The sequence below is a fragment of the Gorilla gorilla genome, chromosome 4, assembly GCF_029281585.2.
Source record: "Gorilla gorilla gorilla isolate KB3781 chromosome 4, NHGRI_mGorGor1-v2.1_pri, whole genome shotgun sequence".
Taxonomy (NCBI): Eukaryota; Metazoa; Chordata; class Mammalia; order Primates; family Hominidae; genus Gorilla; species Gorilla gorilla.
Genome location: NC_073228.2, coordinates 171,668,503 through 171,685,606, shown reverse-complemented (window position 1 = coordinate 171,685,606; position 17,104 = coordinate 171,668,503). Strand labels below are relative to the sequence as shown.

The 17,104-nt window shown below is 41.1% G+C and overlaps 1 protein-coding gene across 46 annotated transcripts in view; it reads right to left on the bottom strand.

Annotated features, from left to right (window-relative positions):
• Nucleotides 1-17,104, bottom strand: part of TENM2 (teneurin transmembrane protein 2) — a 1,282,302-nt gene that overhangs the window by 390,357 nt on the left and 874,841 nt on the right. The window contains exon 1 of one of the 46 annotated variants that reach the window (XM_063706917.1): nt 1,699-2,006. The exons of 44 other annotated variants lie outside the window; for them this stretch is intronic. In XM_063706917.1, coding sequence (XP_063562987.1) covers nt 1,699-1,969 — 271 coding nt within the window. In that variant the 5' untranslated portion in view covers nt 1,970-2,006. Of the gene's footprint in view, nt 1-1,698; nt 2,007-17,104 lie in introns of those variants that run through there. One more of the 46 variants, XM_063706920.1, reaches the window with a different exon arrangement.

Genomic DNA, 17,104 nt, shown 5'->3' with positions numbered 1-17,104 from the left:
CATTCCCATTTTATACATGAGGAAACTGAGACCCAGAGAGGTTAAACTGCACAGATAGTTAAGCAGCAGAGGCCAGGATTCAAACTTGGGTTTAACTATTTCAAAGTTCACCCTCTAACCATTCACATGATGCTTGCCTAAACAGAATGGTGAGAAAAAAAAGGGAAGAAGTGACATAAAAGAAGGAGAGTGATCTACAGCAGATCATGTTTCTGCGTTCCCATCTCCCAGTCCCAAGGGACTCCAGATTTCAAATAAGAAACATTTCTTTGAATAACCATTTACGGCCGCTATCATCCGACAGAGTTCAAAGTTTTTCTTGCAATTTTGTTATAAAGTTCAAAGTGGCTCCTTCATAGCAGTGTTACCCTCTGCCTGCTTCAAGGCTCCTGAACTCAGAGGAATCCTGACCAAGGCACTGTGAAGTCAGTGTTGATGTCCACTTAGCAGCGAGGCTCTGGTAGGAACAGATTTTAACTCACAATCAATAGGCTTTAAAGTTTGTGTTATTGAGGCATATCTGAAACTGCATGTTGAAGAACAAGGATGGCTGGAAGCCAATTTTTAAATTCCTTTGAGTGACTGAGGTGGAACTGAAGTTCAAGTGCAATTTTCCAGGAGCCTGATATGATAGTTGCTGTGAAATCATTCTTTACATGAACTTTCTGAAATTTTGTTCAGCATGAATTCATTTCACATAGTACAGACAGAGCTGCTGTTTAATTTATACAAATACAGACAATAGAAGAGCAGTCATAACACAATGAAAGCATTGGGGTTACTACAGTGTATTGAGAATACGCATCACAGAATTGTCTGATTCCTGTTATTTTTCTGCCCACGTTAAGCCCATGTTTTGGGAGCTCCTTCAACTCTGCTTACTGGTACCTACCATTACTTGTGAAATTTCTCAGTCCCTAGATCTGCCCCCAGCAAATGGTATATTCTTTCTTTCTTTCTTTCTTTCTTTCTTTCTTTCTTTCTTGCTTTCTTGCTTTCTTGCTTTCTTGCTTTCTTGCTTTCTTGCTTTCTTGCTTTCTTGCTTTCTTTCTTGCTTGCTTGCTTGCTTTGCTTGCTTGCTTTGCTTGCTTGCTTGCTTGCTTGCTTTCTGTCTCTCTCTTTCTTCCTTTCTTTCCTTTCTTTTCCTTCCTTCCTTCTCTTTCTTTTTTCTTTCTTTCTTTCTTTCTTTCTTTCTCTTTCTTTTTTTCTTTTTTGACATGGTCTTGCTTGTTGCTCACGCTGGAGCACAGTGGCATGATCTCGGCTCACTGCAACCTCCACCTCACCTCAGTCCCCACAAGCAGCTGGGATTACAGATGCAAGCCACTATGCCTGGTTAATTTTTGTATTTTGTGTATAGAAGGAGTTTCACTATGTTGCCCAGGCTGGTCTCGAACTCCTGAGCTCAAGCCTCCACCTGCCTCAGCCTCCCAAAGTGCTAGAATTACAGGCGTGAACCATCATGCCAGCCCTGGTATGCTGTTTTCTGTTTGCTATGTCATTTGCTAATTTTGTTCACTTATGCTACATTTTCCCCCCTGACTATTCCAACTGACAGAGACCATCTGTACAGACACAAACAGGTTCCAAAGTACAGGGGAGAAAACTGAAACTTCTACAGGCTCACTTTATAAATTTTGATTTCTTACAGAAATGCTCAGTGTGGCATGGGCAGGTAACCAGGTGATAGACATTCACCTTGTTCCCACTTTATGTACTGCTGAAGCGCCTTGACTCTCCAACTATGTTGAAAGTTCCATTTTGAATGAGTATAGGGTCTCCAGCAAATGGACAGAAAACCAGGTTCAACTGATCTGTTAAAAAACGAAAGGAAACAGGCAAAGGCAGCAATATGTCTTTCATTAAACTCATATGGTCTTGTGTATGTGTGGGTGTGTGTGTACGTGTTTTTCAAGATCCCCATGTAAATCAAAGTCAAACTAATTATCTGTGTGATTGGATTAACCATGACCTTAAATATGGGGACTAATCCAACTTTTTCCAATTTATCTGTTTCCTAATGAATACAATTTAGTGATAGTTTGAACTCATGAATTTTTTTTTTTCCTGATTGAAGTACCGATAGCCAGTTTTGTGCTAACTCTGATAGATTGGTAGTAGCTGTGTGGAATGCTGTGTTGAGAAGGACTGTGAGGAAGCCCTGGATTTGGCAGGAAACAGTGAAATAATCAATTAGAAATTTCACGGACGTGGAGTGGGGAGAGGTAGCAGATCACAGTGCTTATTTGACAGCCATGCTCCAGGTCCTCACTCATCACCCATTTCAGTCATACCTGAAAACCTTATCCTACACAATCTGTGATTGAAACCATAGTGCTCTCACTCCCATTGTCTTAATTACAGAACCATTTTGCTCTTTAAGTTGATTTGGATCCTGAGTTAATTCCCCAAGACCAAAGGACTACAATCTCCTCTCCATCCCCAAAGCAGTAAATATTATTAGTGAAATTGCTGCTCTGCCCAACCCTTTTTAATATATTCACTAATTTATGACAGAGGGCATGTTGCAGATCAATTCCCAAAATTCACTTAAAACAACGGGTTCTTTTTTATTCAACAGATTAATGGCAAGCAGATATTAGAATGTTCTGTGTAGGCAATGCATAAGTGATTTATGTAGCAATGAGATGTCAGCATATTTGATGAAGCAAACAGACATGCTCAGATAACAGTAACAAAAAAAGTACTAGGAATAATTGTATTCAAAATAATAAGTTCAATGACCTCATTACCACACACATATATATATATGATCTTGCTTTATTTCAAGAACTGAGCTAAGTACTAAGTATTCTAGTTATATATATTACTATATATATGTGTGTGTATATATATGTGTGTATATATGTATATATATATGTATATATATACACATTCTTTTAACATTCGCTACTTTTCTCTGAACTTAGTAAGACTGTCTTCCCCATTTACAGGTAAGGAAACTGAGGCTTAGTTGAACTGACTTTCCTAACATCATGCTGTTAGCAGGGAGCACAGCTGGGATTTGAACCCAAGTCATTTGACTCCAAAGCCCAAGCCTTGAGTATTTCATTTTACTATGTTCCACATTAGACAAAAGTGCTAACAAATGAATAAGATGTGAATCCCAAACTCATGAGTCCTTTTCTGGAATGCACAATAGAAGTCATCCCAGAGGAGGTAATTAATCCTGGGCAGAAACAAGGTTCTTCCTGGAAATAACCATGGTGCCCCACTCACACAGAAAAAAATAATTTGTAAGGAGAGATAAAAGAACTTGAGTCAAAACTTTAAAATCCTCTGTGACTTCAAGAACTTAGTAAAAACATGGCTTTTGTGTTGAAGTTAAGTATTGCAAAAGGACTTACATTTAAGCAAGAGGATTTAAACAGTTGTCCTAATGATGTTTCCTAATACCTGCTATTTATTCAGATGCTTGACTAAAGTATCTACTTTTCTCCAACTCTTTGGGGTTTGTGAAGCCCCTATTTTTGAAGGGGTCAAAAAGTGAGAAAAATTTACATTATTTCTATGCAAATAAAAATATTTTCAATACCTGAGATATTGCTCTCCTTTTGTTTGCATTTAATGATTTTTTTTTTTAACGTGGTTCTCCTTGCCATTAACACCATAAGAATATTTTTCAGGAAAGTGCATGGGGTTTTTCAAGGTCTGTGTAGTTCCGCATGTGCAGCTTTCAGAGGGCTGTGTGACGAGATATTCTTCATCAAGGCTTCACCATGGGCTTTGAGGGAGCACTGGGGCATGGCAGCCAGGCCTACTAGTGCAGAAGCTGCGAGGTGCCCTGATAACAATGCTGGCTAGACTCTCTGTCTCCATCTCATCGCATTCACCACCACTGGAAAACTGGGTTAAGCCAAAGCACATCTATCTGCTTAGCCTATTTGATGTGCTGAACACCAGCCTCAGTGATTTTCCTTATGCCCCTTCCACACTTATCACCCACACTGTCAGTTGTTCAACAAGTATAGAGACTCTGGGACATGAATAACATACCCAAAGGTAAGAATCAAGATTTGAACTCAGGTTTGCAATATTGCCATAAACTACAATGGGCTATTCCTCAACCTAGAGTCGCCTTACACTCAAATTCACCTATGAGTTGGTTTCATTAAGGAAACCCAACCCATTCTCATTTTCTACCCTGCTCCAAATAAAACCCTGGGCTCCAACAGATGTAATACGTAATTGTCTTTTACAAATGTTTATTTCTTCCATCATACCTGCCTTATTTCTATCTCTGTGCTGTGTAATTCATCCCCAACTTTGTAACCCATCCAGTTTTATCTTCCTCCAAAGCCCAAGGGAGGAATGGAGAGAACACAGAATTCAGAGTCCAGCAGACTGAGCCCTTCCACTTACTCTATTATTTGGAAGTTTGAGCAACTCAGTTCACCTCTCTGAGCCTCTCTGATGATATTAACAGCTACTCTACATGTTGTTGTGAAGAGTGGAGATGTTATATGTAGAGCCCATAGAACAGTGTTTGACAGACAGTAGGGACAAGGGATCCAGATGGAAATAATGAGACTTTTAGCTTACTGGTTCCAGCTGGTTCACAAGCACCTGCTGTGTATACATGACTGTACCATAGGTAGGGAGACTGTAGTATCAATCATTATTGCAGAATGCAAAATGACCCCTAACAAATATAGCATCTGAATTTTTTTTTTTTTTTTTAGACAGAATCTCACTCTCTGTCACTCAGGCTGGAATACAGTGGTACAGTCTTGGCTACTGCAACCTCTGCCTCGTAGGTTCAAGTGATTCTCATGCCTCAGCCTCCTGAGTAGCTGGGATTACAGGCACACGCCATCACGCCAGGCTAATATTTGTATTTTTAGTAGAGACAGGGTTTCACCATGTTGCAGGCTGGTCTAGAACTCCTGACCTCAGGTGATCCACCCACCTCAGCCTCTCATAGTGCTGGGATTACAGGTGTGAGCCGCTGCACCCGGTCAGCATCTTAAAATTTAAATACAGATATATATTATGTATTTATATTTTACTTCTAATATTTATATTTTATATTTGTATCATATTATGTATTTATGTAAATCTATTAACCTACCTTCTATATATCTGATAGCAGGCTATATTTAGTGCTAATGTTAGACTAGCTCAGTCATTCTCCACTGGGGCAATCCTGCTCCCTAGGGGAGATTTGGCAATGTGTGGGAACTTTTTGGTTGGGGTGCTGCTGGCTTCTGGTGGGTAGGGACAGGGGTGCTGCTAAACATCCTATAATGCACAGGACAACTTCCCACAACAAAGAATTATTCAGCCCCAAATATCGATAGTATTGAGGTTGACAAATCCTGTATTACTACGTGTGATGGCTTTAGATAAGTATACTTTATGTTACGTGATCAATTTTTAAGTTGATCTTTTTTCCAGTTTATAAGCATTGGGCAGATATTAGAAGTAAAACATTTGATTCAGTCAGCCTTTTTCCCCTACCCAAGAAAACACCAAGAAAATAAACTTAACCTACCATTGGGAAATTTAAGTCAGAAAGAGGCAAAATTTCCTCAAAGCAAGTCTAATTGTCACTGGGGGAAGTTACAGCATGCTTTTCCCCAGAGGTGAGAGAGATCTGTTTGACAAGAGAGGGTTGGGTGGCCTTTATGGAGGCAGGAGATTCAGAGAATGTTCCACCTCAGTTTTAGGTTATTCAACCTCACCTGAGGAATTTTCATTATGACCTCTTATGTCTTCTCAATGAGACGATATCAGCCTGACTGGGTTTGTTCTATTCCACATCATCTCGCTTAAAGTTTTTATTTTTACAGTGGAAGACCTAATTGCCCTCTTCACTCACACTTCACTGAACCCACGAAAGCCCAGTTAAGCATTTTCTTGAAAACAAATCGTTTTCAGATGGCCCTGGCAAAACTATCCCAATTGTGAACAAGCTCTTATGCATAATTTATTGGAAGGGTGGCATGCTGTTGGACCTGCCCCAGTTAAAGGGCCTCTTGCAGGAGGAGCTCAAGCATGAACTATCTTCACAGTTTGAGACCCTATGCATTTGGGTGTCGTTTCTGTATCTCACCAACAACATGCATATTTATATATCACATCTCCCTGGCAGCATTGCACTTCAGAAGGTGTCAAATATAGATGAGGCTATAGATGGAGAGTAGGGTCTGTTTTTAAAATAATTTCTGTAATTTTCTAATGCTAGCTAGCCCTTTCATCTTCATGAGGTGAAATGCAGTGCTTCTTTGCAGCTTCCTCTTGCAAAGACACAAACCCACCTTACCTGCAGTGACACAACTGTTTTCCAAAAGGCAATGGATCCTCAAATACCTTCTCACCAGAAAGTTCTAATTGCTTGACACATGCAGCTTAATTACATCTCCCAGATCCTCTCAAAGGGAAAAACATTATGTTGGTCATGTGTAGTTGCCCAGATTGATGCTGTCCAGCAGAACTTATTGTGATGATGGGCGTGTTCTACATCCCTAGTGTTTAATACATGTGGCTATTGGACACTTGAGATGTGGCTAGCACAACTGAAAAACTGAATTTTTAATTGTATTAAGTTTTAGTGACGTTTAGATAGCCACATCCGGCTAGTGGCTACCATGTTGGACAGCGTAGTCTAGACTATTGTTCTTTCCATTTACTGGTTTCCTTCACTGTGTTCCTTCCCTTCATACAAAAGCTAACATCTTTCTGAATGCACACATTTGCTCAGGTCATGTTCCTTCTCTCAACTTTCCCAAGGCTTTCCATTGCCTATAGTATAGTTTAAACTCTATGTTATCTTGTGCCAGACTCCCTCCTTCCCTATGCTCTAAACACACCGAAACAACTGTCCTTTTGAATATGAATCATTCTCTTCTCATATCTCTCTCCGTGCATGGAAGGTGCTCTCTCTTTGTTGGCAAATACTTTTTTTTTTTCTTTTGAGATGGAGTCTCACCGTGTCGCCCAGGCTGGAGTGCAGTGGTGCCATCTTGGCTCACTGCAGCCTCTGCCTCGTGGGTTCAAGAGACTCCCCTGCCTCAGCCTCCTGAGTAGCTAGGATTACAAGCATGCACCATCACATTCAGATAATTTTTGTATTTTAGTAGAGATGAAGTTTCACTATGTTGGCCAGGCTGGTCTCGAACTCCTGACCTCAGGTGAGCTGCCTGCCTCGGTCTCCCAAAGTCCTGGGATTACAGGCGTAAGCCACCATGCCCAGCTGGCAAACACCTTCTAGAGACCTTTTGAAGACCCTCTAAAGACTCATCTCAAGAACAATCTGCCTTAGAAGTCTTTTCTGATCACCACACTCACTGGTACCCAGGATATACTTTCATCATTGCTTTTGTTACTTGTTAGCCTATGTATTTGCCTAAATGTCTGGCTGATTCTTGAGACTATGAGTGACTTTGGGTACAGACTGTACACTATACACATCTTTGTATCCTAGCACCCAGTACAGAGCCTGTACATAATAAATAGCACTATGATTGGTTGATATAACAATTTACTCCACCAACATGTATGGATGTATATCAACTACTCATGGCATTCACTTCACTGTTGGCTGCTATGGCTGTTGTCTTAGGTTTTGGGTGTCTCTCTCAGAGCGTAGGTATCTTGCTAAGAAGAGTTGATTCTGAATTTAAATGTATGTTTTTTTCCTTAACCAAGTGGCCTAGAATATTAAGCCACTACTTCACTTGGTGCTCCTTGGAGGAAAAACTGGCTGTTAGATTTATTAAGTGACAACATGTCAGTCTCCAAGAGAAGCAAGGGATTTTCAGGCATGGTAGCGTGACCACATTTTTTGGTTAATTTTCAGACTTTAGAACACAACCGTTGTATAAAATTTGATTCCAGGCTGGGCATGGTGGCTCACGACTGTAATCCCAGCACTTTGGGAGGCCAAGGCAGGAGGATCACTTGAGTCTAGGAGTTTGAAACTGGCCTGGGCAACATGGCAAAATCCCATCTCTATAAAAAATGCAAAAATTAGCCAGGCTTGGTGGTGTGCGCCTGTGCTCCCAATTACTTGGGGGGCTGAGGTGGGAAGACTGCTTGAGCCCAGGAGGTTGAGGCTGTAGTGAGCCCTGAATGTGCCACTCTGGCCTGGACTGCAGAGCAAGACTCTACAAAAAAAAAATAATAAAAGAGAGAGAGAGAAATTCAATTCCACTCTCCACTCTAATTATGAAAGCTTCTCACCTTCAGGAGCTACTGGGGAAATGTAACCCAAGACAATCCAACAATTTCAGATGAAGGCGTTAAACTATGTGGGCAATGCTGTCACTTACTGAGTTGTCTGTCTGTGCTGAGTAATATGCAGAAGATACATTGAGCTGTTTTCTTGCCGTCCTAGAATCTATTTTGTAGGAGCTTAGTTGGGAGGAAAACTGCTAGAGAAAGATTAAAAGGAACTGTATGCCGATGCTGAAACAATTTTCAAAAGGCTCCCTTGGAGAACATATGTTCCACGATGCAAAGGAATTCATCTTACTCATTTTTATGTTCACTTCTTGCGGTTCCTGGTATATAGAAACAATAATATTGCCAATTGCTCAGACTGACTGAGCTCTTATGAGGTACCAGGTATTATTTCCAAGCCCTTTACATATATTATTGTATTTAATCTCACACAAACCCTTTGGGAGTAGGTTGTACAATCTTTTTCCCATTTTAAAGATGAAGAAAGTGAACTGCAGAGGGGATAAGTTCGTTGGGAAGAAGAGTTGGAACCTAGGTTTTCTGATTTTAGACCTCATACCACAGTGCACAGAGAATTTGATTAGGTTTTATAATAACAAAGTACCAAGTGCTGATGTAACAATGTGATTGGCATTGAAACAGATTGAATGTCAAATATTGATTCTGCCACTGATTCTCTGGGAGACCTTGGGCAAGTCATCTAACTTTTCGGTGTTCAAATATTACGTAAGCGAAATGTGTGGAAATGTACTTCACTAGTTTTAAATGTACTAAATGAGACAATTCTATAAACTTTAAGAATTAAATGGTATGTGTTATTATCAAGCATAAAAAAGGTAAGAGATAGGTGTTCTATTCCCCTTACAGGACTTTCTGAGGATTAAATAATAACATAGATGAAAGTGCATTGCAAATGGTGAAGTACTCTGCAAATGGTAATTGTTTTCATTCTCATTATTGGAAGCTTTCCTTTTCAAAGGCTTTGTCTGCAGATAGCAAACAGTTCTCAACTGTAAATCTGTGTTTTGCTATGTGCTTTAGGGACCACAAAGATAAAACATGCACTCTAGGCAGCAGATGCTCAAACTATTTCATCTCTATGCTGCCCACGCTCACAGTACCCCACCTGTTCCTCATTGAATGGTCCTTGATAAGATGCTAAAGATTATATGCCTTGGGAGTCTACCCACCAGTAGTAGCCAATATAAAGCATAAAAAGCTCCCCCTCAAAGACCTATAAATATTGTGAAATTAGAATTGAAAATGTAAATGAGAGTAGGACTAGGTCTAGGTTGTTAGGAAGATGTCAGGACATGGATAACATATGCATTGATTTATACCCTCCCTGAACAATTGTTCGAACATCATTGCCTTGTATCTGAAAAATCTCCACTAGTGTACAATTAGGAAGAGTACTGGGCTAGGAGTTAGGAGATCAGGGTTCTTTATTGTGGCTACCTAGCTGCTAGCTACTTGTCACAACAAACTTCTTACATTCTGTAGGCCTCAGTCAACACATGCTATCTATCTTATTGTACTATGACATAACAGCACCAGTATTTTTTAATATTTATTTATTTATTGAGAGACAGAGTCTCACTCTGTCACCCAGGCTGGAGTATAGTGGCACAATCTCAGCTCACTGCAACCTCCACCTCCCAGGTTCAAGCAATTCCCCTGCCTCAGCCTCCCAATTAGCTGGGATTACAGGCACATGCCACCACACCTGGCTAATTTGTGTGTGTGTGTGTGTGTGTGTGTGTGTGTGTGTGTGTGTGTATTTTTAGTAGAGACAGGGTTTCACCATGTTGGCCAGACTGGTCTCAAACTCCTGACCCCAGGCAATTCTCCTGCCTCAGCCTCCCAGAGTACTGGGATTACAGGTGTGAGCCACTGTGCCTGGCCAGCATCAGTACTTTAAAGAAATGTGATGACATTGTCTCAGTCACAAGAGGGCCCATATTGCCATGGAAGAGACTAATATTTACTAACATTTCTGGAGCACTCACAAATGTTTTAGGCAGTATGTTTAGCACGTCATGGTTTGTAATTTACGAAATCCTTCCAACAATACTATCTAGCAGTTACTATTATTCTCCCTATCTTACAGATGAGCAAACTGTCTTGAAGAGATCACAGGACTTGACAAAGGTTATACAGTAAGTAATGCGCAAAGCCAAGATATGAACTCAGAGCTCTCTAATTAAGCATTGTATGGCTACATAGAGTCATTGCAATGTTGGAGATGCAAACAGAGAAGAGTAATTTTAACTAGGGTAGGGCAGGAAGGCTGACTGGAAATGGTAGCAGCATCAAGATGACTAGACAATCTGCAGCGAGCTCTCTTCTTCAGCTTTGAATGTCTAAATATTATTCTATTCTCATGACAAGTATGGAGATCAACAATTGGGTAGAGATTCCATGTGAGGTTGTGCCCTAGCAGAAATTCACAACCTGAATTGCATCTTCCACACCTTCTCCAAGCCTGGCTTACTCTCTTCGTCAAGGTCAGAATGAACCTCCAAATGTCTCTCTTCAGGCCCCGCAGAGGCAGGTGCTTTCAAGGTACTCTTCTCTGAAGGCTCACTTAGGACACTCTCCGGGGAAAACTATGCATCAAGGCAGACAGCTGAAGACATAAGAAAAATGGCCTTGGAGCACAAAGAAGCATGAAGGGAGAAAACAAGGAGGAGGATTTAACTTTACACTGGGAGAGTGATAATCATGCTGCCTATATACATGAGCCACATGGCTACTCATCCTCAGGACTGGGTGCAAAGTGACTGATTTTTGTCTGAAATAGCACATTGCTGAGTTATGGCTAAAAAGATGTGGATGGAGACATGTTTTGGGAGTTTCCATGATACTCATGGAGCCTAGTGGTATGCTGGATAATGAAGATATTTTAGTTCGGCTCCCAACAAGTTGCTGTTATATGTGTGTGTGTGCACAAATGCATGTACATATGCACACACACACACACACACACACACACACACACATACTCTAAATTGACTAGAGTCAGCAAAATTAATACACATCCACAGGGCACTGTTGGCCAAGTCTCTATTTTCATAAATAATGCCTTCCTCACTTTTTACAAGCCTATTTGAAGACCTGCAGTGCATCCTGCCTACAATTCAAAGCCCATCTAATGAAAATACCTCCACTGTCAGCAATGTTAATGTCACTTTAAAGAGTGTGAAATGTTGCTAAATGTGTCAGGAAACAATTAGATAACATAAGAGGCATGTTTTCTCAGTGCACAGAGAAATATATTATGCAGGCAGGAGATAAACACAAAGTTTTCTGAGCTCCAGCATATTCAGCACTCTCCCTCGCTCTCTCTTTTTAATCCAACAGAGAAATTGTTTGGCAAGAGTAAGCCCTGTTTCAAATACTTGGAGAAGGCAGAAAGGCCTGCTTTGCTTCTGACTGCTGTCGCTTGAGCCCTGTGCTATCAGGCTCAGCGAGATACAAATAGTCTTCCACTCAAATTAAATGTGTGCCCTTCTAATTAGCATTATAAATATAGGTTTCTCTGAGCCAGAGTTGATAAAATTACAGTGTTGAGCTGGAAAGGAACCGGCAGCTCTTCCACGCTGACACAATGGCCACAGCGTTTGCATGGCTAGAACAATGCCCCCAGAGCCTGCCCCATCTTCATAGGTCAGCCTGGGAAAGGAAGGTAAATGCCAAGCAGGCTGACATTAGGACGGGCACCCGGGCCCAGTTGCAATCTGTTCTTCGCATGTGACGATGTAAGGCTTGGCTCTTAGGCTCTGGGGAGAGTGGTTCTTACTGCAAAGCTTCTTTGTAGAGGTTTGTCATTTCCACTACCTGTGGGGCTCCAAATGGTGCCTGAAAACCACCCGCAAGGCTGACAGATTTTTCCCTGGTCTCCACACCCGGCACCGCTCTCCGTGGTACTGAAACATTATCGTGCACTAGGAAATAGTTGGTTCTTTCTCCTTCCACCCCCTACAACCCTGAGAGGCCTTTGCCCACCTTCTTGAGGACATTTTGCATGAGATGAGAAAATCTATGGAGAAGAGAGAGAAAGGAGAGAAGGAGTAAATAAAGATAGATGTGGGCAGACACCCTGAAATAGACATAGCCAAGTGAGCGATTGCTAGGGGTGAAAATGAGAAAGGATTTATTTTGATGTTGTTTTCAAATAATCATAGTTGCCAGGAAAGAAGCCACTACCAACCAGGGTAGAAATGCTGAAAGACTTAAAGTGAGTGAGGAGTTTGCATGTGAGGTGATACAATGATGTGCCATTTCAGACATGAACAAACATGTTCATGTGGGCAACTTGTAAAACCCATCATGGTAGAAGTGATGTGACAGAAATATCAGCATTGGTTTGCACATGCAAAAATGCCCAGCTTCTTCCTCTTCTTATGAAGACTTGCCACATGGTACAGATGCAGAACAAAGGCTGTTGTGGCTCTTAGCTCACATTTTCTTCCCAGTCTCTGCAGTTCTGACATGCTAAATAAGCCTTAGAAGATGGGGCTCAGGTTGACCTGCTGTGTCTTGCTTTTGCTATGCTTCTGTTTAGAACTGCTTTCTAGTTGATAGCTCTGTCCCTGAGATTAGCAAAAGTCATAGAATGATCTAGAGGAAGTCAAAGAAAGCTATGGAGAAAGTCCATTGAATGTTAGCTTTAGAGGGAACCTTAGATAATATCCCTGATCAACCACTTCACTTTGCTGATGAAAAAATGTAATTCAGAAAGAGAATGCGGCTTTTTCTGGACCACACAGTAAGTTAGTGACCTGAGTCTAAGGCTCTATTTATTAGATAACACTCCTCTCCAGTACTTAAGTTTGGGGATGAGCAGAAAACCCAAAATTCAAATAAGGATGAAGAAAATCTGCCTTCATAGAAAATGATATAAATGGACTATAAATCTACAATTTTAATGCAGTATGTGTAAAATAATTATTCTGCTCCCCTCCCCCCTAATAAAACCAACCCACATATGACATTAGACTCTTATCTTCCAAACTATGGTCTTTGAAATATTGGGTTTTCTCAAGATAAAACATGTCCCAGGAAAGAAGGGTTCCATGAACAAATAGTATATGCAGTATGAGATGGTATGGGAAGCATGTCCAGATCATAGGAAAGAGAGACCCAATGTACTGTAGGCCTGTATGAACACATCTGAATTGGTTGGTGTATTCCATTCTAGGCTGACCTCTTAAGAGCCTAGTTGAGGCACTGAGCTGCCTAGGGGAAGAAATTCAGATTGATGTGTGTACTAGAAATAATTTAATACACTCGAGGCCCTGCAGTTCTTAACCCTGGAAGAGAGGTAAAGGACGTTGTAGCAATTCTCAAATAATTTAGCCATGTCCTATGAAAAACAGAATGGACATTTATAAGCTGGTTTGGAAAAAGAGCCAAATTCAAGCTGAATTTGGCTAAGAAAAAGAGCCACATTCAGCTTGATAAATCTTGCATGTATCTATACCTCTCCTTTATACATGTTCCACTTGGTATCATGGCTTCTTTGGCATGTGCTGTATCATTCTTGCTAGAATGTAATCCACTCTGTAAGTCATTCAATGAACACATATGTATTGAATAACTACCACCTTTCAGGTTCTCTCCTAGGCCAGGGCATTGCTCTAGGTGGTTGCGGAATCTGCATTGTTTTAATCTTTCCATATCCCAAAGCTCCTAACAAAGTACATGTGCACAGAAAGTGATTAATAAATATTTGTTGACAAAAATGGATAAACATGTAAAGAGCTTTCTAACAACAGTTGTTGAACAACATCAGAATCAGCACCCTTGCAAAGTAACAAGCTCCTCATCCCAGAAATTATTTCAGCAGTCCTGAGCGGCTCTTGTCAGCAAGGCTGTAGACAATGTTTTGGCATTCGGTGGGAAGTAGGATTGTAGGCCCTTTAAATTCAGTTCCAGTCCTAAATCCCCATAATTTTGTGAACATTGCTCTCACAGCCCCGTGGGGAAAAGGAGACAGAGGATTATTTATGTCTCAAAAATAAGCAGTCTGCCCAGATATTCACCCTGCCCCACCAGAAGTCAGAGACACATTTGCTTTTCTGCATTCTGCATATCTGAAAAATTTCAGTTCCCAGCTGAAAATCAAGATCCATACAGATTCATGCATCCTTAGAGGACTTAACTTTATTTAAAGGAAACATGTCACTGTGTTGAAGCTTAAGCTCAAATTAATTATAACAAGTGTAATATTTGGCCAACCCTAGTTTCATGATTCAACATTCCTGCTTGATGGGTTTCCAGAGCTAAATGAGTCTATAACCATTCCCAACATAATAACCCATTTTGCTTTTACAACTGCTTTCATCTGTGGATCTCAAAGCGTGGTGCAAACAGTCATTAATGTTTGCTTGGGAGGTAAGGATGCATTTCCTCAGCTCATTTGGCAAAGTGGGGCAGGAGCGGTGACTGGTCAATGTCCAAGCAGAGACGGGAATGGTGGCCTCTGTGTTCCCACTTATTTCTCCTATGATCCCAGAAAACTGGTTACATTGTTTGTTTAAGCAAAGAGGTGGCATATGTGTACCAAACTAAAATAGTTTGTACCCAGCCTAAGTGAAGTCGAAATAAGTCACTGTGTGGAAGATAAAAGGACTAATAGGGAATTTCCATCAGAGTTCCTAGACCAGCCATGAAAAGAGATTCTTGAACAATCCCTCCCTTCTTCCCTCCCTTCCCTCCTTCCTCCATCCCTTCTTTCTTTCCTCCCTTCCTTCCCCCCCCACTCCCTCCCTCCATCCCTCCCTCCTTCCCTTCCTTCCTCCCTTCCTTCCTCCCTCCCTCATTCCTTCCCTCTCTCCCTCCCTCCATCCCTCCCTCCTTCCCTTCCTTCCTCCCTCCCTCATTCCTTCCCTCCCTCATTCCTTCCCTCCCTCCCTCCCTCCATCCCTCCCTTCTTCCCTTCCTTCCTCCCTTCCTCATTCCTTCCCTCCCTCCCTCCCTCTCTCCCTTCCTTCCTTCTTCCCTCCCTCCTTCCCTCCCTTCCTTCCTCCCTCCCTCCTTCCCTCCCTTCCTTCCTCCTTCCCTCATTCCCTCCCTCCCTTCCTTCCTTCTTTCCTTCTTCCCTCCTTCCCTTCTTTCCTTTCTCCTTCCCTTCCCTCCCACCCTCCCTCCTTCCTTTCTTCCTTCCTCTCTTTCTTCCTTCCTCCTTCCATATTTTTGACACATATTCTTCGAGTGTCTAGTACATATCAGGCTCTATTATATAAACTGGGGTTATGAAGTAAAAAGCAAACAGTCCTTTCCTTCTTGGAGCTTATATTCTGGAGGGTAGAGAAGGGGCAATCAACACATAAATAACGGCAAAAACAACAGCAAATTAAACATAAATAAATATATTTACAGACACATGTATATGAACATATATATATATGTATGCATATACGCATACATAAACACAATATATGTGTGTGTGTTTTCAAGGGAAAAGTAGAAAAAGGTAAGGAGAGTAGGGAATGGCAGAGTAGAGGTCAAGAGGTGGGTGCTATTTAATATAAGGTCATCAGGGAAGACCTCCCAGTTAAGATAACATTTGAACAGGACCTGGTGGAAGTGAGAGAGGGAGCCATGCTGATGTCTAGGGGAAGCACAAGAAATAGCACCAACACAGGCTCTGAGCTGGCTGCACATTTGGTATATTCTAGGAACAGCAAGCAGGTGAGTGCACCTGGAGTGGAATGAGAGATGGAGAAGAGGGAGGCCTTAGAAGCCACTGCAAGGTCTTTGACTTTTACTCTGGGTGAGACGGAAAGCTGATAGAAGGTTCTGAGGGAGGAGTGACAAGATACTACGCACGGTTTAGCAAAGCCACTTTTGTTATTGTGTTAAGAACAAACCCAAGGGATGCAGAAGCAGGGAGACCCATAAGAATAATCCATCCAGGTCAGGGATGAGTGGGGCTGAGTCTTGGATGACGGTGATAGTGACAAAAGTGACAAAGATCAGAATCTGGATGCATTTTGAAGGTAATGGCAATATGTTTGACTGATGGGTTAATGTGGGTTTGAGAGAAAGGAACCCAAAATGGTTCATGAATATACATATTTAAAGGGGCATCCTTCCTACCGTATTTACATATATATATATATGCAATGTGCTTGCTTTAACACATAGCATAAGATATACGACATAACTGGGTTGAAAACCATTCCAAATATTTGAAAACGATGCCAATTGTTGCTTAGAAAACCCTTCTCAGACAGATAGGCAAATTATGGTTGTGTTCACAATTTTACCTCCAGGAAGAAAGAGGTACGAAAAGGGCTTTTAGACATTTTGGAACGGAACTGACAAGGTAGGCAGCTCCTTTTAGCTGACTTAATGAAATTTAATAAAAATCTAAGCAGAGAGGGTTGAACTTTCACCTTCATCCAGGCAAGAAGACGCAGCACATATTTCAGAGTTAAAAGTGCTCAACATATGCAAAGATAGAGATGGTGCAAAAAATAAGCCTTTTTTCCCCCTACAAACTCATATTCACATGTGATACAGAGTAGTAAATTAATTTTGGTCTTGTTCTCTGATTTCTCCTTTAGCTTGACCTGATTTTCTTGCAAGCCCCAGGCACAGTTAATTTAGGGAGGGGTATGTGTATATATTACAGAATATGTTATTTGTGAGTATGTGAGTAGATGGAGATCTTTGCTGAAATATTAATACAGCATCTTTTTATCATTATTTATAGGAGAACTATATCTTCAGGGCTTTTAAAATAAAAAGAAATGGAAGATAGGTGATGTGAAATTATTTTTTAGTGTTCATACCCTTTGGTTGATATATAAATAATACAAATGAAATGGTAAACAGCACTAGGGGTACAATTACTGAATAAGTAGAAATGTAGATTCACAACAGTACA